Below are 22,496 nucleotides of genomic sequence, written 5' to 3'. Positions count from 1 at the left end.
CGCCTGGGAAGTCAGTAGTAACAGTAATAGTCCTTTTTTTAAGTACCCATTGTATGCCAAGGGCTTTGTCAGCTGGAACCTAATAATTTCAGTAACCACCCACCCACCCCCATGTTGATAGAACTACTTTCACCTTAAAGTGTAGAGGTTAGGAATCTTCTGAGTATTAGGACTATTAAGGTTGAAATTTAAAGTAGTACCTCTCCCTTCCCTCTGCCTTAAGTTGAAGAATCCTCCAACAAGCAGGTAGAATCTAGTCATCAACTCCTGTTCCATTTAAAGGAGCGTCATGAAGCCGTCGTGCGACGTACAATGGAGAGGAGCCAGAAGCCAAAACAGAGACAAAACCGGTGGTCATGGGGAGGTGCTCTCCACGGGAGCCCGAACATCCACAGCACAGGTAAATGGAGAAGCCGCTTTCCAAAATTACTATTTTTTTAATCACAGTTAAAGTCACAGTTACTTTTTTATTCTGTGTTTGTAAAAAAAAAACCTGCATAAACAATTAAGCTACAATGAAATGATGCTTCTACTGTTTGAGGATAAGAGGGTGATGGAGGTAAGAAGATAAGGTTCCCTCCCTCCACACAGGCTGCTTTTCTCATTTGTTACAAAGTTCTTTAAAGAAACAGAAATCTGTACAATTTTTCCCAGCAACTATTTTCAGTTCTACATTATTTTGGTAATTTATTTGCCTAGGGGTTTCAAGATTCTGGAATGGGTTAACCAGTTTTGCCTTTTTCTCTGCGAGAATCCTAGCACCCGTTGCCGATCAGGATCAATCCTATGAGCTTATGTATTCTGATCCTAAAGTATATGCAACACAAAGGCTCTATAAGAAGAAGTGCAGATTTCTGAAGCTAGAAATAGCAGTGAATGTCCAAGCACTTCCTTGTTCTTAAATTGACTTAAAATCCTACTGAAATTTGGACTTAGTGAAAGGCTTTATTTTTGTACTGTAAATTCAATGCACCTTGAATTTTATGTAGAGTGTCAGTTTCATATGTGTGAGTCTAAAAGCTTTTTTTTTTTTTTAATTTACTTTGGAAAATCATTGTCTTACATTCTGTCCCCAGGTGGTTTTGTTGAATCATCATTCACCTTTCTCGATTTAGCAGGCCTGGACCACCACTTCACAGCTTTTGGTGGTACTAAACCTGGTACAGACCTCCTTGTGATTCGCTGATTGCCTGACCTGTAGCTAGCACCCCAGACGAGGGCCAGTTCATCAGTAGCTGAACCATTGCCACCGTAGTCATAATGCATGCTTGATATCCCACTGCATAGACCTAGATCTGGACATGGCACAGTGTCTGGCAAGTGTTGACAATATAACTCGGGTGACTTAAAGGTACTGAAATAAAGTAATTCCCTGTGATCTGCTTACTTTTTCTTTAAATGACCATTTTGGATAAAACCTTAAAGAAAGTGTTTTTTCACTGATAAATCACCTGAGGTCAAAGTGCATCCAGTTTGGCTTCATTTCACCCTGCCTCCATCAATACAGCTATTGTCAACTTTGTTTTCACATAAATAACTATGGATTTTTGTTTGTTTTCTCTATTCCCTTTCATTGCTGACATTCAGTGTATCTTCTATAGCCTCATCATTTACAAAGTCTAAAAGCATATTGCCACAACTTTCTTTCCTATGCAGTGAACCAAATTTGAAAGCATGTTTTTTCCCCCTCGGCTCTTCATGACCCAGTTGTATTTGCAGTGGGGCACATCAAATCTGCGGTCATAAGGATCATTTACATGTGATATTTCATTCTAGGTATAATTTTGCATATTTGTTCCATACCAAAAAAGCCATCATGGTATGTGCTTTTATAACATTACTTATTTTTCTTTCGTTTGCCTTCATGTTTTACATGTGCATGTTAAACAGGTAGACCTGTGCAAACTTTCAAGTTTTTTGTTTTTTTTTTTTTAGCTGCAGTGTGTGACATGCAGGATCTTAGTTCCCCCTGCAGTGGAGGCTGGGAGCCCTAATCACTGGGCTCCCAGGGAATTCCCTCCAACATTTTTGAGGGGATATCAAGTTACTTAGCTTTACTTCTTGTTTCCATGCTTAGAGTTCAATATATGGCCTCTGTTATTGCCACTCAGAGTTGTATTTGTGAGCTTTTGGATAAATCATTTTTTATTAGGGCTGTGAATTAGAGAAAATTCCTCCTATAATAGAACAGAGAAGTTTGAAAATAATGAGAATTTACCAAAATTCTCAATGGTCAGAATAATTTGCCAAGATCTCAAGAACAGTAACCAAGTCTTGCTCATTTTGCCTACTCCTTACTTTACAACAGTGCTAACTTGTGGTAGACACAACAAACAAATCCTGGAAATTAACTTTAATCTAGATCAAATCAGTGTGTTTTCTGACTGTTCCCACATCAGCTAGCCCTGCTTTGTAAAGACAATACTTTTTAATCCAGTTCTTCATAAATCCTTTTGTGAATTTGTGTTTTGTTCAGAGAGGGAAAAAAAAGATTAAAGATTCTTATTTGTTAAGTAATATAATAAATACATATTTTATCTCCATAAATTTAATTATGTGTGATAGGCCTGCATGTAGACACAATTTCCTCCCAACTGAAGTTGAACATATAAAACAATATCAGAAAATGTATTGCTATGAAATGTCCTGGAAATAACTTTCCTTATCCTTCTTTGTGTCCTTAAACCTCACATTTTGTCATTGTTTCTTTAGACATTTTACCCCAAGTCTTTTCTTTGTTAGGATTCCCCTAAGAGCCCATCCATTAAGTGTGAATTTGAGTCACAGAAATGACGTTTGGTTTTTTTCTTTTGATGATTAAATCACTTCATATAAATCAATGATACTTCAATAAATTAGAAAAAATTTTAATTGCTTCAACTGTAAAGATGAGTCCCTGTAGAAGATAGGAATATCTGATGTTGGTGGAAGACTTACTTATCCCCTGTACACTGTAAATGGCCAGAAGTGGTTATTCTGTGGGAGAAAGTTTAACATATTTACTCCCAGGGTTAGTTTAGACAGGTGGGAACAGGGTTTGAAGGCCTCTCCCATAAGGAATATTTTGGTTTGTGTTCCGTTTTAGAAGAAGCTAACCATAGAAAATAAAACAAAATACATCAAGAGTCCTTGAACTTTGGCTAATATAGGTCAGAACAACTCCCTGCATCCTAAATAAATAAAATAATGAGGTGTTTTAGACTTTCATTATATGTAGTTGTATTCAGGGAACATGACGTACACTAGTGAGTGTAGTTACAGCTTGGTTCCACTGTTCAGAGAGCAAACCATCAGAGTTGATTTTTCCCTTTTATACAGATATTATTTCTCTTCTAACTTGAACTTGAAGAATTACTCTAAAATTATCCAATAGCAATAAAAATGTTATTAATAAACTTAATTCTGATTGTCTTTGCATGGCTGCCAGTTTTGTTAGGTAAGTTTGTGAGCTGATTCATAATGTATCTGTAAACCACCCTCATCTCTGTGATCAAGGCACACAGAGGTGGTCCTTAGTGGATTTTAAAAAAAGAAATGCTCTAGGGGCCATCCTTTCCACACCTGCAGTGTTGCTTTTTTTGTTTCTGATTAATCTGTTTTTCTATAGTGCCCTTTGTAAAATGACTTTATAAGCAAAAGTATCAGCAGATGCACAGACCCTGGTGTTTTTTATTCTAGTGTTTGCATTCTATCTCACCAGCACTATTACTGCCCCATTGTTTCTCCTTTGGGAAATTATGAAGGCACTCCCTTCTGTAGACCCGCTCTTGCTTCATGGGCTGCCTCCATCATTTTTGTTGCCCTCCACTGGTTTTCCTTTGGTCTTCTCCGTTTGTTGTGTTGTAACCATATGCTTGAACTTCCCTGGCTGACAAACTGGTGAACTGAATAGTTCTTTAATATTTTTATTCTATATTTTTATTTTCCTATAAGAAAAATGAGTATTATTTCTAGCCTTTAAGTTACCTTAAAATGTCCACTTAGAAAACTGTGCTGTAGTAAAGATCTAGTCATAGAGCTAAAAGCATCCAGTCCTAGTTTTTCCTCCCATCAGTGAACTAGGAAATTGCAATCCTGCATGCTGGCTGTCAATTAGCATTATCTCCATTTGTTTTAGATCCAGACAGGCGGTCAGTTTCCACCATGAATCTTTCGAAACATGTTGATCCCGTCATTAGCAAGCGGCTCTCCTCTTCATCTGCAACTTTACTAAATTCTCCAGATAGAGGTACAGTCAAAAGGAAAACAAAAAAAGTGTTCTGTTATTTCCTTAATGCTTTTATTTTTTGGATGTTTACAGCTAAGAATAAGCATCTGAAGTTGCTTTCCCTACGTTTCTTAAATAGGAAGAAAAAAACTTCAGAGTAAAAAAGCAATAAACGTCTGAGCAGCATTTTCCTTGCGACAAGAACATTTCTCATTTTAGAACTTGGCTGAATGATTGCATTTAGCAGTGATGAAAAGCGGTGCTTCCCTCAAGTTTTTAGTACAGGAGTTTACAGCTCCAGAAATCACCCACTTATCCACCAACATGCTAATAATCTGTTATGAACATTTATTTCATTTCAATCAGATTGTCTTTGACATTCCATCTGTACTTGGGGAATTCCAGGCATTAACGTTCTAAAAAATCTTTTTAAATGATTCATGTTGGCAGATTTCATTTTGCTAACTTATTTCTCCTTTAACCAAACCTTTCTAACTGCATTTCTTGTGTGTGTGATTGGTTTTTTTGGTGTCCATTCATTTAAAGGGATATGGCCCAACTTTAAGAATATCATCATGTAAGCCTCCTAAAAATTTTAATATTCATAGTCCTCCAGTTAACATTTTATTTGAATTTTGAGTTTTATTCATCCCATGGATTTACAGTACATGAATGCTGAGTTACTTATAAAATTAAAGTTTCATTCTACATATTTATATATCATAGAATGAAAAATCAAGCTTTTAAGATAAGCTACTTGTTTTACGTAACTAAAACAATTTTAAATTTGAAAAACCAAAGAATTATTGTGCAATATAAAAACACATACTCTTTGAAAGTAACAAATTGTGGTTATTTTGAGTGCTTTATTAAGAAACTGGTTTTGAAGTGTTTATAGTCTTTAAAAAAGATTGTAATGTGTGCATGTTCTATATGTGTGCATGTGTATATGTATATTTTGTATTGTATAAAAGTTATGGTGTCATTGTAATGTATAATATAATGTGTTGATGTTAGAATTAATCTCTTAAAGCAGTAAATGTTTGAACAACTTCCAATTTTTGCCTTTTAACCTAAATCTTTTTTTAACCTAGTGTGCCTAAATCATTGATATTAGATGGGCCTTTTATATGTTAGGGAAAAGTATTATTAATTGAAGCTCCTTTCATAAGTAGCCTTTATTTTCAAGCCAATTCCCTTAGTGTGAAATATAGCATACTGTTCTTAGCAGTTGTCTATTCCTCTTTTCTTTGGAATTGGCCACTTAGCACTTGAATTTTATATTTTTGTGAACATGGATCTAAGACAAACCATAATCGGGATTTCACAGTAATTTTCAGTTAAACCTTGCTTATTGATCCCGTAGCTGAAACTGGGGCAATGTTGGGAGTGGGGATAAACTGACCAGTATCCTATCCACACTTCTATGAAGTGACCGTACTGTGTCAGCTGGTATCTGACACCTGACGGCATCTGATTGGATAGTCTGAAGTAATCGGATGGTAGAACTGGGGAAAATTTGGATGGCTCGACTGGATGGCAGAGCCCCTGAGAAATGAAGAGCCTGACTTCATAACCGGCAGGTTAATCACGGAGAAGAGGGGTTACAGCGGAGATCGCCAGCTCCCAGCGCATGAGGACGCTGTGCTGCATCTGCCATTCTCTCCTTCATGGACATCCTTCCTTAGATTAATCCTGACTCCATCCGCTCTGCCTTGGGTGAGGTTAAGGGTCAGGGAAAGTTCAAGCAGTGAATAGCTGGAGCCAGGAAATTGCCCCTTGAATCATGGTACAGGTCTGTAAAACCTGATGCCAAGCTAGACTAAAAGGACAAGGAGGACAGCACTAAATTTGGGGGTTCCACTTCTCTGCCCCCTTACCAAAAGAACTGTGATCCAGTTCTGGTTTAACTGGTGAGGTCAGCCTGGAAGAAAAATCTGGTTCATCCAGAGGCTCCCATTTCGTTCAGGAAGCAATTTTTTTTAAGTTAGGCAGAACGCTCAGTAGCACAGTGAGAAGGCTCTGTCTTTTAATGAGAATCTTCTGCATTTGAACTTCTCTAATTTGAGAGATCTAAGTAATTTAGTTAGTATAATTTCCTTTCTGCCATCTATTTGTTAAATTCAATTATGCTTTATTATCAAAGTAGAAAGCATTCTTATCAAATTATTAGAGGCTTTTACAGTCTAGTCTTTAGAGAGTGTACACCATTACTAGATTGTTTAAGCTTTCTCAGCCCTACAGCACAGGCCTTAAAGGTGATGTTAAACTGAAATGCTCTGCTGGTTATTCAAAATGCTGGAATATTTCCATACCAGTTGGTAAATATCCCCTTCCTCAAGCTGTGCTTCCCCAGGCCCTCTGGAGCTAAAGGGGTTAAAGGGTGTTACCTACTAGCGCTGTGCCTTGCCCCATCAGTTTTTAAATGTTTTGATGATCACACCTGGATATAGAGTCACATAGACTGATAAAATGACCCTAGGTAAGGAAACCCCTGATTACTAAAGATTTCTGTAATTGCTGCAACAGAGACAATATTGCCACTGGGAATTTTTGCATTAAAAGTGTTTATTATTAAGCTTCCTTCTTCACCAGTTTCCTCTCCCCCTCAAGGAAGACAGAGCATTTGAAAAAAATAAGAAGGAAATTGGCTACTCTTAGCTGAAAATTAGTCCATACATTTTTTTCCCCCCAGAATCTAGATGAGAGGACGTGGACCTAAAGCTGAATTCTGCCCGCATGTCGTTTGGCCTGCGAATGGGTTTTTTGTTGTTGTTACTGTTTTAGTTCAAACTATGCCATCATATGAAAAAAAAAAGGAAGGTATCATGGAACATTTCAGGATGTAACAATATGTACCTGATTTCTACGTGGCACCCATCATTAGGAACTAAATAGTGATTTCCTGCTTGTGGAGGAACAGGGCAGCACAGATATCTGTAATGTTTAGTTGCCTCCTTGGACCAGATTGTCTATTAAGGGAATTGTCAATATCTCATTTTAACTGCTTAAGGAGGATCAATACTATAGTTGTTTCATGAGAATTAATACCTTTTCCTTCAGCTGCTTATCTCAAGATCAGGCCCTTCTAGGTTGAAAAAATTTTAAAAGTAACTCTCCTGTACTAACCTTTACTAAAAATTTATCTTATGGTGGAAGAGATCTATTTCTCTCTTGCTCAGGGCATAGTTAAGAATATGGTAGAACTGGAAACATTTCTCCTAGCAACATCTTTCATTCAGAGTTTCAAAGTTATTAAAACAAATCTCTTTGGATTTGCTTTAAACCCAAGTCAAAGAGGGTGTTTAATGATCTTCATTTGAAGCAGATTCTTTGGTTGGTATCTTAAAGACAAAACAGAAATAGAGCAATTAAACTTCTTAGTCGAGGAGAAAAACCAGACATGTCTTTTCAATGATAGACCAACTCTGCAGTTTTGAGTCATTTATTCTACAGAGTTTATCTAAGAAAAGGAAGGATTCACCTCTTCTTTCCTTTATCATCTACTGAAATTACAATTCTGTTGAATTTTAATTTAATCCTAATTACTTTCCCCACTGATTTAATTCTCTGAATGTATTCTAATTTTAGGTTAGATTATGTTCTTCTGATACACACACACACACACACACACACACACACACACACACTGCCATACTATAGCTTATAATGGCACTTATCCTATTGTGCATTCTACCAACTGTATTATAATAGTTTTTATAACAGATGTTTTTTATGTATGTCTTCATATCAACAGATAAGGTTTAATTTCACCATGAAGACTCTCCCCCCAAAACCAAGAAAATCTAATAAACTATTCACTAATTCTTAAATACACCAGTGCCTGATCAAAATGGCTACTCTTTTAAAGTCAGGTAATTAAGGTACTTATTGGAGGTTGGTACCTCCCTTTGAAATAGCAGATATTTTCTTTAACAACCTGTAACACTGGATGGCTTCTATTAACTAAAATTAATTTTCTGAAAGTTAGAAGTCATTTCTTTAAAATATAACATATATAAAAAATTATTATAAGAATAGTTGCTCCAGAGGCCAGAGGACTTGCACCTGCTGTTTGTGGTGCAGAACGGAGTGGCCTTGTCAGGTTTAGTTTTAAAGGTTTTTATAAGTGATTTGGGAGTATGTTCTAAAGTATACAGTCCTCCCTTGGTATCCACGGGAGGTTAGTTCCAGGAATTGCTGCAGACACCAAGATCCTCAAGGGCTTGAGCTCCATAGTGAGTCCTCTGCATCTGCAGGTTCTGCATCCATGGATACCAAGGGCCAACAGTATACTTAGGGGGGAGAATCCACATATAAGTGAACCTGTGCAGTTGAAGTTGTGTTGTTTAAGGGTCAAGTCTATATGATCACTTTATTTTAGTGATATTTGTAGGATTTTGCAAGCTTCTTTCCTGATATCTTTGGAAAGTAGCTTCTGTATTTTCATAGACCATTACTGGAAGCTAATAGCATAAGCAAAGTAATTTATTTGTAATTAGCTTGCATTTCCTAACAGTAGTCTTGTGAAGCCCCAGTACAATTTGGGACTGTACTGCATTGTATCATTTTAAATTTATTTTCTGGATTCTTCATACACCCACTAGTAATTTCCAACATTATGGTTATACTGAATTTTGACTTTTCTACCTTAATTTTATGTTCAGCTTTATCCTTATCCTCCATCAAAAGTTTTATGTTCTTGCCAAACCAGGGACCTGAAAGAACCTGCTTTCTGAATGGAGAAGACAACAGTTCTATGCAGAACTTTACAGGAGTCCTCTTTCATTTTATGATATCTAATTCCGCCCCTCCCAGTTACCCACGTAGCAGTTCATGGAGATGTAGCAAAATCTAATGGAGACCCTTTCTATCTTTACTTACGTATTTCCAGTCTCGCATTAAGCTGCCCAAGCCTGTGTTGAACTTGACATGCAGGATACTTAGGATGCCCTTTGGCTGAGGTGTATGCCTTAGTCCCACTGCCCATCCCAATGAGGGCAGCTTGGTTCAACGGACTCAGAGAAACACGCCAAACCCGCTTGAAATGGTTCTTCTGTTTTGTTACCTGTTGACTCCATAGGCAGGTGGTTAGCAAAAGCCATGTCCACAAACCTAATATAGAGCCTGCCACAGACTTAACACCTTGAAGGGAGCCAACCGTATGGAATAGCCGCTCCTCTGAGCAGAGTCCCTCCTGCCCCAGCTCTGCACCACCTTCCTCCCCGGACAGCCTGATCTCTGTCGAGGTTTCTCTCCGAGGCCTGGGAAGTGAAAAGGGTCATGCCCTGCACCCGCCTCGCCCCTGGAAGAACGCTTCTAACATCTCGCTTATGTGGTGACGTTTAGCTCGCCGCCTGCAGCTCAGCCCGTGGGAGAGCAGCGTGGTTAACAGACTGCTGACGCCCACACACGCGTTCCTGGCCAGGAGTAAAAGCGCAGCTGCCTTGTCTGGAGACGCAGGTAAAACTGTCCAGGTGCACCTTCCTCAGTGAGGTAAAGCCCTCCTTTCGAAGCCCTCTCTGAGCCGCCCCATTTGCATCTGATCACATCTCAGTTCTTCCCATTGCGTGCTTCTCCTCCTCCTGGTGGGATGGCGGGGGAAATATGTGTGCTGGCGTTGGTTTCATGCCCCTGGCGTTGTTCCTCTGCGCTTCCATCTTAGCATCTTATCTGGACACCAGATGCCAGGCAGACAAAGGATGTCCCTCCCTGTGATCTGGTGGCTCCAGAGGCTTCTGTCAGTTCCTAACTGTTACTAGAAAATCCTATCCCTTTCCCTTCCTTTCTGCCTTCGCATCTGAGCAGATGATCAAAGGTAGAAATAATTTAAGATTGAATACTATTTTGTGGACTTGGGGATAATATCAAAGCACAAGCCTGTTTAAGCATAGTGTTTCATAAATGTGGCCGTGGGCTAGCCACTTATCCTCCCTGGGCCGGGCTTTTATATGTAATCGAGGAATAGTACCCTTTCAAAACTCTAAGAGTTGTGGAGAAGGCTAATTACAGTGTTCTTAGTTGTAACATTACTTTGAAAATATGTAAAATGTGCCAAGTACTAGTTATTACAATTAGTTATAACTCCTCTACTTTTTAAAAATGTAAAACATGCCTGAATGAGCTAATTGGTTTAATGAGAAGTTCATATAGTCTACACCTAGCTGGAAAGAAACATACATATTAGGCTTTTGGCAGTGTCTCCTCACAGTGAGTTGACGTAGGTTTTCCCAAATATCCATGTGACCAGCCCTCATCTTTGGTATGTAGGAAACTGCATTGCCTCCTCATAAAGCTCCCTTTAAAAAGGCTTTGCCTTTGCAAGCCTCTTCATGTTAACTAACCCTCTTTTTTTTTTTGAATAATAACTCTTGGTAGTTTTATGATGTCTTTCATCTATAGTGCCCAGGGAGCTAGCATCAACTTGACTTCTCACAGTACCCCTGGGAGGCAGTCAAGAAAGCAAGCATAGGCATTCCCACCACCTTCCTGTGGAAAGCAAGAGCTTGACAGTCAGTGACTTGCACCAGAGCCGCTGAGGTGGACTAGATCTTAGATGTGCTTCTGTCCTTGGCACGCTTGTGAAGCTGTGTGTACCATCATGCACTCAACTAGCTGGACCACAGCGATCTGTGTTTTCTGTAAAGCAACTCTTCTGTCAGCTGTCACATTGCGTCTGAGATTTTTCTGGAGGAAAAAGTACAAGATAATTTATTTTTATGCCCATTGTGTTGTACTTACATACAAGTCATGAAAGCTTTTCTTTATGTCCAGCTAATTGAAGAACCTTTGAAACTGCTTTTCAGTCATGTTTTATAGGCTCCAAATAGTCTGTCTCTTGTGCTTCTGAACCTCCACTGTGTGTTGCTTCATACTAAAGGACTGCCTTACAGCTAAAAAATATAACTGTCTTCCTTTGCTATTTCTGTCATCACTAACTTTTGTCTACTGTTCCTCTAGTCTCTTCCAACACCATTTCCTCATTTTCCACCCATTTGACTTGCCCATCTTTCCACCTTCCGACATCGTTATGCTCAATCAAGGTGCTTTTTAATCTGCTAACTGGCTCTTGTTTGCAACTTTTACATCCTTCTTTTCACAAACTGATACATTTTTGTCATTTATTTTAATGTGAAGCAATGCCATACATAGCCTTTACTTGTTTGTTTTATTAATACATTCCTTAGATCATTGTTACCTATTATTGCATTGATACAGCTTATATTTAATGAACCCAAACTGGTGTTTAAAATTTTCGGTTTGAAATTATTTGTTTTAATGTCTCTCACATTTATCTTGTCAAAAACACTTTTCCCATCAACTTTTATTTTTCCAGCTCCTCTCCTTGATTTTTTTTTTCTTGTCTTCCTATTTTTAATGTCATTCCTTCAGTTCACCTTATATCCAATTGCCATTGGCAAGAGGATGACCTACATCTAGAGCCAGGGTTATAATAGCAGATCAAAACAGCCACCCTCACCCCTAGGGTGTCCGGTGATTGTAAATTCCCAGAACAAGTAATAAGAGCAGTTGAAAATTGGAAAGCAGTCACATATGTTTCATTTGTGACCACTGCTTTGGGTTGATTTTTCCTTGCCCATTTTTTAAAAATACATTTAAGATACATGTGATTATTGGAGCTCAGGATTAAGTGAATTAACATAAGCAAAAAGAAGCTTAGGATAGGACCTGCACATAGTAAGCACTTCATAAATGTTATTATTCTACTATAATGTTCTGCCATTCTCTCTGCTGCACAACAACCACGTGAACTGCATTATCTTTCCTCTGCAGCCATTATTTCAAACAGAAAATACCAAATGAGTTAAATTAATGCATACTTGCTACCAAGAGTAGAAAGAAATACAGATATTGTGGAAGACTTGCTCAAAGACATTTCCATAAAAGAAACTTTATATTTAATAAGACTACTTTGGGATATGGAGGGCCCTCTATGGAGAAAAAAACAAATATCACTCTTCTTTTTCCTTCAGAAAGGCAAGATCATTAGAACTATTGATTTAAAGGTTTCAGGTTTTTAAGTAGTTGCTGTTAAGAACAGCAATGAATTCCATGAAATGTAGTCTCCTTAGAATTAACCAGACAATATTTCTTGAACAATTAAATTCGAGGATTTTTGTATAGACTACATCAGGTAGGTTTCTTTCTTTCCTTCATATTCACTCAGCACTGTAATAAACAATCAACCAAAGACATGATGAGATTGGTTTACAGCCATGATGGTCTCAGGAAATGTTCCATAGATACCCCCTTGAAATTATTACTTCCCACTAGAGGAAAAAGAAATCATATTTCTGGGCTTCATTCCATTTTCAGTGTCAGATCCATGGCCTCAGAGAAAGGCTGTCTTCTAGGGTTGCTTGATCGTTGAGCGCTTAATGACCTCTGGCTGTGCCCTGGGCTGTGTGTACCTCTCTTGCTCATTAATCCAACACAAGTGCCTTGTGCTAGGATGTTCATCTTTAAAGGCATTGGATTGGATTGGAAGGGGTTTGCATTAATGAACTCTTTCCTTGTCTGGGAAGGACAAGTGCTTTGTTGTGGCACTTAAGAAAAGGATAAGTTTTCAAATCGCTTTGCCTGTGGTCACAGTAAGCCAAACGACGAGAGGGTCTCCTTCACAACATAAAGGAAACTTCCTTCACCATTAAGGTCTGAAGCAGAGCTTTATGTCAGTTTGCAAGTAAGACATATATCTTTTGAGGAGAACTGAGGGAATGCAAAGTGTTTCAGCTTATCCAAGAAATAAGAGTTCTGTTTTCAGATGATGGGAAAAGAGTGCCGTTTCCAGGCAATCCACTGCCTTGACCATTCAGTGATAACCACAAGATACTGCAAGGCATTTAATGAAAGAGAACACAAGGGTGAAGATGCAATCTGATGGACTTTCTGTCTATAGAGTAAACCAAAATAACATATTTTTAACCATAATTCTGAAATTAAGATTACTTTGAATTTGTCTTATGAACTTTTGAGTTTTGAATTTATTAACTTAATACTATTATATTCAGTTGATGTAATAGTTTCTTTAAAGAGTTGCTACAATGGCGAGGGTTGGGTAAAGTCATAACATGGTCCAGACACATAGTATTTCTTTCAGTAGTCATGTTTGTCTTATTTCCCTAGAAAATGAGATTTCTGGATGAAATATGAAAATGAACCTTGGATCATTAGTACCCATATGTCTGATACCTATGCAGTGTTCTGTGAATTTCTTTAACCCCATTGTTACTCAGAATCAACCACTTGATTAATGACAATGTTCCTTTGAAAGTAAGGTCAGAAAGTATGTGGTTTTCACAAAACAAAAATCTCATCTTAAGTAAAACTATAAGTTATTCATGATTATAACAGCTGTTCACGATTCAACTTTATTTTTGGCAATTCTAACATATTCATGTTCTCTTCACCGTTTTAAATGATGACATCCCATTTCCCTATACGTTCCTCTGCTTGTTATGAACCATCCGATGCCTTGGCTTTTGGGAAAAAACCCAAAAGCATGCATTTGATTTGCCTTTAAGTAGGTAAAACATTTACAGAATTTTTTTTCTGGAAATTATTAGTTATTCTTGTAGCAAGTCTTAACACCTGATGAGACTTGGTCATTTAACATTTTAAAAATTCAGTTGCTTTTTTTCCCCACTGGCTGCTGAATTTTACTCCCAGAATAGCTGCAATATATCTTGCTTGCCTGCTTGCTCACTTGCTGTCTTTCCACCTTTTGTTCCATCTGAAAGCTAATTAGGAAAAATCTGATTATAAACAATCCTCATCTTAAAATTATCTGTCGCTAATATAGCATTTTACCAGAACCATCTGTTTATAGGAATATAAGGCCATTGCTTTCTGTCTGGCTGACGTCTATCTCTTTAGTTAAAGTATTTCAGTAGCCAAATAGTTTATATATTCCTGATTTTTCACTTGGACGTGCCCTCCTTTTGGACATAGGACCGTGAGGAGAATTGAGCGTGATGGTTCTGGAGGCCTGTAGGTAATAACGCTTCTCCCCACTTTTCTCTCTATCTCTGCTCCTTGTCCCGATCCTGCTTTTGGCTTTCCTTCAACTGCTCCTCTGGCACTCTTGTGTGTAAAACAATCACCTGCACCCTAGTTACCCCCAATTGTCCTCGTTCAGCATCTTGCAGCCCCATCAACATCACGCCCTACAGAGCCGCACACTCTAGAAACCCACAGGAGCGACCAAAATTCTTTGTAACACCACCCGAGGGCTCCGCGCGAAGGAGGACTGTTCATGGCGCAGCGGTGAGTAGCTCTTGGGAAGCAAGGCCGGTGAGTCCGTGCTGTCCTGGGGCAGAGCGGACAGCGCCCCGAGGGGCGGCGCGGATGTCAGAGCCGGCCATGCCGACCTCCATCATCGCGTCCACCCCGCCAGTCTTGCGTCTGCCTGGCTGAGTGATCCTGCCCCTGCACTTCGTTCCCACCTGGGGATTCTACTCCCACAGAAAATCTAAATTTGAAGATGAAAACCGCTCTTTGTCCAAGCATGTCTGAGTGGCTGGACTGCATCTGAGTGCTTCCAAACACATCAGTGCAATACCAGCATACTTTATGTGTGAAAGTAAGAAAAGCTTTGAAGGAGAAGTGGGCCTGGACTGCTGCCTTTGCATTTGATTCCAACCATATCCAGAAGCTGGCTGCAGTCTAAATGCGGTTCACTAAAAAGCAAGATAAAGACTTTTTGTCTGTTTAGCTAATCCGTGTCAAGGCCCAGATCTTAAAATATAGTGACAAAGTATTTTGAAAACACTAATTACCTGCTAAGTAATTCTTGAAAGGCTGTTGGGCTCTGTTTAGAGAGTCACATTTTGCAAGTGAAGAATATAATTTGTACTTGTTGTTACTGGCAGGGTGGCTGGACTAACCTCAATTTTCACCATGCTGTAAATGCAATGAAGTCACTTGTATATCTCCAGGAATATTTCTTTTTCTTTAAGCCGTGTATTATTTGGCACTTGTTGAAAGATGTAGACATTTGTATTTTAGTGTTAAAGGACCCCCCAGTACCAGGAGATCTCATTGCCCCTCTGTCATGGTAGTAGAATGACCCATGAAAGGCTGGAACAATGCTTTTTTCAATCTTAACTTCCCAGAGCAGTTCAAATGTATAAAGCTGATGGACACTTAAAAGGATTTTGCTTAGACCTTTGAGGATAATTCAAGAGTTGTGAGAGGTTGATGGCTTTGCCTATAGACAGTTTTCTTTCATGCCCCTCAAGCTTTCAGGAATCAACATTTAATTCATGATTGAGTCAAACCTCCAGCCCTTGAAGCCAGAAGTGAAACTACCTTTGAAGTCTGGGAAGTTTACCATCATTAGCATGTTGGTGCTTCAGAAAGCCTAGCTGTGGCTAAATGGCAATAGTCAAGCAGAAGAGCTTTGGCCCTGAACACTGGATACTTACTGGGTAGGGAAAAGTGTTTACCAAAGGAAAAATATCTTGTTAGAGACTAAAAGGAAATTAACACACCAGGAGGGAAGTGTGAGAGCCGATCCTCCAACAGATTAAATGAGAGGGATTTGTCATCACTTGATCCACACCCTGTGTTTTCTCACCGGTTTTCTTTTGTCTTTTCCGTGCCTCTTTCTTTCTGTATTTGATCTATTGGCTGCCTTTTCATTTCTTTACAATTAAATATTTAGGCAAATACTTACTGTCAGAAAACGACTCACATAATTTATATTCCAGAGCTGCACTGCAGAAGTCAACCAAGCACTTGAAAATGTGACTAATGAGACTGACAGATCAAATTTGAAATTTATCTTTTAAACAATTTTTAATTGTGACAAAAAACCAAAATTTACCTTCTCAACTGTTTTTAAGTGCACAGTTCAGAAGTGTTAAGTATATTTGCCTCGTTTTGCAACCAATCTCCAGAACTTTTTAAATCTTGCAAAACTGAAACTGTACCCACTAAGCAATAACTTTCGATTTCCTTAGCCCTCAGCTCCTGGTAAGCACCATTTTACTTTCTGCCCCTATGAATTTGATTATACTAGATACCTCACATGAATGAAACCATACTGCATTTGTCTTTTGTGACTGACTACTTGCACTTAGCATAATATCCTTAAGTCTGTCCTTCCATGTTGTAGCATGTGACAGGATTTTCATTCTTTTCAAGACTAGTAACACTCCATTGTGTATGTGCATGCACACACATATGTGTTGACACACCACATTTAGTTAATCTGTTCACCTGTTGATGGACATTTGAGTTGCTTCTTCCTTTTGGATATTGTGAACAGCATGGCTATGAACATGGGTATGCAGATATCTCTTTGAGATCCTGCCTTCGGTTCTTTTGAATATGTACCTGATTGTTGGATATTATGGTAATTTTATTTTTAATTGTTTAAGTAACTGCTATACTGTTTTTCATAGTGACAATACCATTTATTTACATTGTAACCAACAAGGTACAAGATCTTCCACTTTTTCACATCATCAGCAATATTTGTTTTGTTTTTTAAACAGTAGCCTAAGGAGTGTGAGATGATCTCATTATGGTTTTGATTTGCATTTCTCTAATAGTCAGTGATATTGAGCATCTTTCTATATGCTTGTTGGCCATCTGTATATTGTCTTTGGCGAAAACTCCAATCAAGTCCCTTGCCCATATTTTTAATCTTTAGTTTTTTAATCTTTTTAATTTTTATTGGAGTTTTTATATATTATGGATATTCCTTATCAGATATATGATTTGCAAATATTTCCTCTCATTCTTTAGGTTGCCTTCTTACTCTGTTGATTGTATCCTTTGATGCAGGTTTTAAGTTTGTAGTCCCATTTTTCTATTTTTTTGTTGTTGTTGCATGTGCTTTTGGTGTCCTATCCAAGAAATTATTACCAAATCCAATATTAGGACTCTCCCCACTTTTTTTTTTTTCTGGGAATTTTATAGTTTGAAGTCTTAGCATTTAGGTTTTCTAAGCATTTTGAGTTCATTTTTATATATGGTATAAGGTATGTGGTGTAAGGTAAGGTTTCAACTACATTGTTTTGCATGTTGATATGTAGTTTTCCCAGCACTGTTTGTTGAATAGGCTATCTTTTCCCCATTACATGGTCTTGGCACCTTTGTCAAGGCTTCTTTGACCATATACTCAAGGGTTTATTTTTGGTGGTCTATTCTGTCCCATTGGTCTGTAAGTCTGTTTTTATGCCAGTACCATATTGTTTTGATTATCATTGCTTTGTAATATGTTCTAAAACCAGAAAGTGTGACTTCCAACTTTGTTCTTTTTTTGACTGTTTTGTCTATTCAGGGTCCCTTGAGATTCTACATGAATTTAGGATGGAGTTTTCTATTTCTGCCAAAAAAAAAAAAATGATGTGGCCTTTTGATAGAGAGTATATTGATTCTATAGATTGCTTTGGGTAATAGTGATATATTAGCAATAACGAGTCTTCCAGCCTATGAACATAAGAGATTTTCCCATTTAGTTGCATCTTCTTTAATTTCTTTCAGCAGTTCCTTCTAGTTTTTACCATAGACATCTCCCATGTCCTAGGTTCAGTTTATTGCTACATATTCTTTTTTTGATGATGTTGTAAATGGTATTGTTTTGCTAATTTTCTTTTAAATTTTATTTGGTTTATCTAAATTCAACTGACTGCTCTTGAGCACTTGAAATACATTTATGAGACTGAAGTTAACATTAAATTTTAATTAATTTAGGTCCAAATTCAAATAGCCAAATGTGGCTAGTAGCTACCATTTTATTCAGTGTAGATGCAGAATATTACTATCACCCCAATTCTTTTGTACAGTGCTACCTTGGAATATCTGTTTATATTGTCTCTCTTGTAGGTTATTTGTATTCTAAACCTAACTCTAACTGTAAAATTAAAGTCTTTGTCCTGCTGGTAAATTGTCCAGACCATTGACATGGGCAGCTTGCTGTGTGTGTGTGTGTTTCCACCTTAGTCTTGTGGAAAGTGTTAACAGGAAAGATTATTATACAAACCACTGGCTATTAACTCAGATCAGGATAAGAATTAGGAGCACCTTCACATGTGTGGAACTCAAATAAGTGATTGAGTCTAAGACCAACAGAAAGACATTTGGAAGACATTTGTGACTTTAACCACATTAAAATGTTTTGAGAAAGAGAAAAGCAATTCAACTACTTAACCCCAAGCTCCCTTGGGAAGGGAAGCATAACTGCCACCCTGTACACTTGCAAAGAGGGCTCCATATGGTGGCTGCTGCTTCAGCTCCCCAAGGACTGCAGCTGTTCTCCGAGACTCTGCCTCCTGCCTTCTGGTACCAGAGATGGGGACAGAAAGCAGTCATGCAGCTGCAAGTGATACAGAGGGGGCACATGCCCTGTGAAGCTCTTTCCTGCCCCATCCTTCATTTGTTTTATTTAGAAATTCTGGGGAACCGTTGAGTATTATTTGACATTGAGCTGTTTTCCCCCACCTATAGTCCAGGCCATCAGTTAGGATGCTACTAAGGAAAAGAGAAGCAGTTAGAAGAAATGCTGAAGGGAACAAGTTGAGGGGCAGGGGGGGCGGTGGCGGGGGCATGGAGAAGGTAGGTGATGCTTAAGCCAGGCAGGAAGGAGAAAAAAGAATGTACCCTGAAGCTAGATGATGTTCTGTCTCTTCCCTAACACCCTCAGTCTGAGTTCCTGCAAGGATCCCACTGAGTGAGGGACTGCTAGACACCCACACAGGTGTCTCCAGCAAGCATTCATTGCCCTCGCAGGACACTGTCAGCTGTTTTAGACACTTGGAATGAGTCTCCTGCCGTGTTCCTTGTTTGGTTTTTGTCTTGGTTGACTTTATCAGAACACTTCTGGGTTTCCTTTTGCCCATTTCAGCCTAGGAAAGGTGTCATTTCTCTGGCTAATTCCTAGTATTCAGTCAGAGGAGGACTCATATTTCAGCCCACTGTCAGATTCCCATTTCATCCCTAATGAAGAAGGCCAAAAATAGCTAAAATTCTTCACCTTGAGTCTGACTTTTCCTTCAAGGGCAAGAGGGCACTAGGTAAGGATAGACTTGTTTGTATAACATTAATATAAAGAAAAATTAATGTCTGATGTAGCAGACATGAAAATTAAAAAAAAAAAAAGACTGAGCGGTAGTGTGTTCCAAGGTGAAAAAAAGAAAAATGCTAAAGAATTAAAAGAGACAAAGGTAGGGAGAATAAGCTGGAAGTGACCTTTATTTTGACACTTGTGTGGGCTAAGCCAGACTGATTTTGGACCAGGCAGTTTTAGATGGAAAGCATAGGTTCTTTCTAAAAGTGTGTTTTTGCTTTGTTTTTTTACAAATACACATCCAGATCACACTCCCAGAACCTTCTTATTAGTGTCAGATTTTGTTGATTCAATTATAAGGTTCAGTTTTAACCTAATAAAGGCCTTTTGTTGGGGTGGAATGGATATACATGGCAAAGGCTGGAAATTTTCCAAGTCATTCAGTGGATTACAGCTTCACTGTTGAATACTATGAATGTGATTGTCCCACTTGTGGAAAAATCTAATTATTGTGTTTTTCTGAGCTTAGGGCTATAAAAGAGAGAGGGAGAGAGAGAATGTACCCTTCCACCTCACATCCGGTAGCCAAAGGTCTCTGTCTCCATCTCATCCCAAAGCCAGATCATCAGCTTCCTCCCGACTTTGGTAAGTGAAATATAAGAGCCTGGCAGTGTTGTTCCATGTTGGATAACTAGTGTCTGTCCTCTGAAAAGAAACTGTTCTCCCCACACTGTTTAGCCTTCTTTCTCTTAGGGAGTAACATTTTTCCTCAGAGGAAAGAAAAAAGAAACCTGGAATGAGCCTCTAAAGCAAATACTCCTGTGTTTGCCATGTAAGAGACATGGTCACACAGCTAAATACCTTCATTTCTCTTGGTGTTGGTATTCCAAGACTATTACATGGTAGAGATGTGGAGAAAGGTGGGTTCTGGCGAGCCTGTTCTCACGTTCCCTCTTCTCTTTGTCTGTTGCCCAGGCTCCCATCCAAGTCCTTTCCCCATCTGCCCGGCACCCCCAGACCAGCACCCTCCACGCCTCCTGGACCAGTCAAAGCTGCCCCTGCTCAGGTCCGGCCCCCTTCCCCCGGCAACATCCGCCCTGTCAAGAGAGAAGTCAGAGTGGAACCTGAGAGAAAAGACCCTGAGAAGGAGCCTCAGAAAGTTTCCAGTGAGCCCTCACTTAAGGGCAGAACACCTCTGGTGAAGGTAGAAGAGGCCACAGCTGAAGAGGCGACAGCAGTCGAAGCAGAGGCTGCCCCCGGTAGGAAGCCACTGACCGGCGGGGCCCTGGCGGCTGCTTGCACCTGTCTCCTGCACTGCTTTTCCTTGGCCTGTCCTCCTTCGTCTCTTCCTTTCTTCCTTCCCTCCCTTCTTTGCTTCCTTTTTGGGCACTTGGAAATTTTACCCTGAGACTAATTTGGGGACCTTTTCTTAAGTATAATTTTCTTACATATAAAGAAGGAATCATCCATCCAACAGCCTATTGTTAGAACCACAGCATATTTGTTTCAGGTATGATTTAGGATTCCTTTCATTGGCTCAGTCCAATAATTTGACAAAATGTGGTATTCAGAGCACCTGCATCAGAATCATTTTATCTATTGCTGTGTAGCAAATTATCCCAAAGCTTTGTAGCTTATAACAACTGACAGTTAACTGTATCATGCAGGGTCTTGGGAGAGGAATTTGAGAGCAGCTTAGCTGAGTTGTTAGAGGATGACTCACACGCAGGGCTGTTGGCAAGTGGCCGTCCTTTCCTGACACATGGACCTTGCCATAGGGTTATCTGATGGCCACACAGTCTGTCTGCTTGCTCTGTTGGTTTTCCCCAGCTGAGTGACCTGGGGGAAACACAAGAAGCCTACAGTATCTTTCATGCCTAATCTCAGAAATCTCACATACACAGAAGTCACGATTTCCGTCACACAGTTCATTAGAAGCAGGTCACTAGCTTCAAAGCACACTCAATTGGAGGGGATTAGTCTCTACCTTTTAGAAGGAAGATTTTCAAAAAAAATTTATGGAAACATTTTTCAACCACATTTATAATGTTTCATACTATAGAACCCTGCGCCTACCTCAGACCTGTTGATTCAGGATATGTTGTGGATCCATGGAGTCTGATACTAAGCTCGTCTGACTCCTGCGCAGGATTGCCAGATAAAACAGTGGCAGTTATCCTGTGTGGGGGCTTCCCTGGTAGCTCAGACAGTAAAGAATCTGCCTGCAATATGGGAGACACAGGTTCGATCCCTGGGTCGGGAAGATCCCCTGGAGAAGGGAATGGCTACCCACTCCAGTATTCTTGCCTGGAGAACCTCATGGACAGAGGAGCCTTGTGGACTATAGTCCATGGGGTTGCAAAGAGTCAGACATGACTGCGCAACTAACACTTCACTTATACTTCACATCCTACATGTACTGTAGTTTGAGGACCACTGGCTTATTAGCCTGTGTGACTGACAGAGGTCAGAACTTTTTCCAGAAGACCCAGTGGATCTCATCTCTACCAGACTAACCAGATGCTGTCTAGAAGTTTAAAAATCACCTGGAGCTAGAAATTCAGTACATCTTGCTGAAAACTCTTCATCCAAAAGTTTTCTCTTTGAAACTTAATTTGAAGATAGAGGGTGAGGGCAGAGAAAGAATAGATGACTCAAGACAAACGATAATGTTGTTAAGGGAATGGGAGAGTCCAGTATCTGTTTATGTGTAAAGTGGGAGAAGAGAAAGGCCAAAAAAATGTCCTGAGGGCAAAGAAAAAACTTGTGGGAGCAGGAGAAGTGTAAGTCTTGAAAGGAGGGTCTGGAGTGGTCAGGTGCATCTCACCATGGTGCCTGGGGTTGGGGGTTGGGAGGGTTCCCTGTGGCACAAGCCCTCTAGGTACTTTCTCTGCATCCAGGTAAGGTCAGAGAACTGCTCTAGTCTTGCACGTTCGCATCAGGACTGGCAGTGAAGACCTGCTGTGTCTAAGGAGCACGGATGCCGGCTCATTCCTTCTAGGGCCTGGACACAATGCCGGGTGGACCGAAGGGATCTCTTTTTTTTTTTTTCCCATTTATTTTTATTAGTTGGAAGGGATCTCTTGACTGTCGTCTTCCCAGCCTGAACCTGGGCTTGTAGTAGGGACACTGGCCATGGTCATAGAAAGGCTTTAGTCCTCTAATGATAGTCACTTAAGAGAAGGAATTTTTTTTTTTTAACGCAATGAAAGGCAAATGGGAGCTCTCATCTTCTTTTTTTGTTAGGGTTAC

At 39.4% G+C, this 22,496-nt stretch overlaps 1 protein-coding gene across 7 annotated transcripts in view; it reads left to right on the top strand.

Moving 5' to 3' along the window:
* Positions 1–22,496, top strand: part of MAP7 (microtubule associated protein 7) — a 171,532-nt gene that overhangs the window by 135,681 nt on the left and 13,355 nt on the right. For 3 of the 7 annotated variants that reach the window (XM_043888117.1, XM_043888114.1, XM_043888119.1), the window contains exons 5-10: positions 283–400; positions 4,118–4,228; positions 9,557–9,670; positions 14,343–14,494; positions 19,774–19,889; positions 20,220–20,503. In XM_043888117.1, coding sequence (XP_043744052.1) covers positions 283–400; positions 4,118–4,228; positions 9,557–9,670; positions 14,343–14,494; positions 19,774–19,889; positions 20,220–20,503 — 895 coding nt within the window. Of the gene's footprint in view, positions 1–282; positions 401–4,117; positions 4,229–9,556; positions 9,671–11,222; positions 11,251–14,342; positions 14,495–19,773; positions 19,890–20,219; positions 20,504–22,496 lie in introns of those variants that run through there. The other 4 variants (XM_043888116.1, XM_043888120.1, XM_043888118.1 and 1 more) reach the window with 4 other exon arrangements.

This window comes from Cervus elaphus, chromosome 26 (genome assembly GCF_910594005.1).
Source record: "Cervus elaphus chromosome 26, mCerEla1.1, whole genome shotgun sequence".
Lineage (NCBI taxonomy): Eukaryota > Metazoa > Chordata > Mammalia > Artiodactyla > Cervidae > Cervus > Cervus elaphus.
Note: the sequence above shows the minus strand (reverse complement) of the source record. Positions and strands in the feature narration are given on the sequence as shown.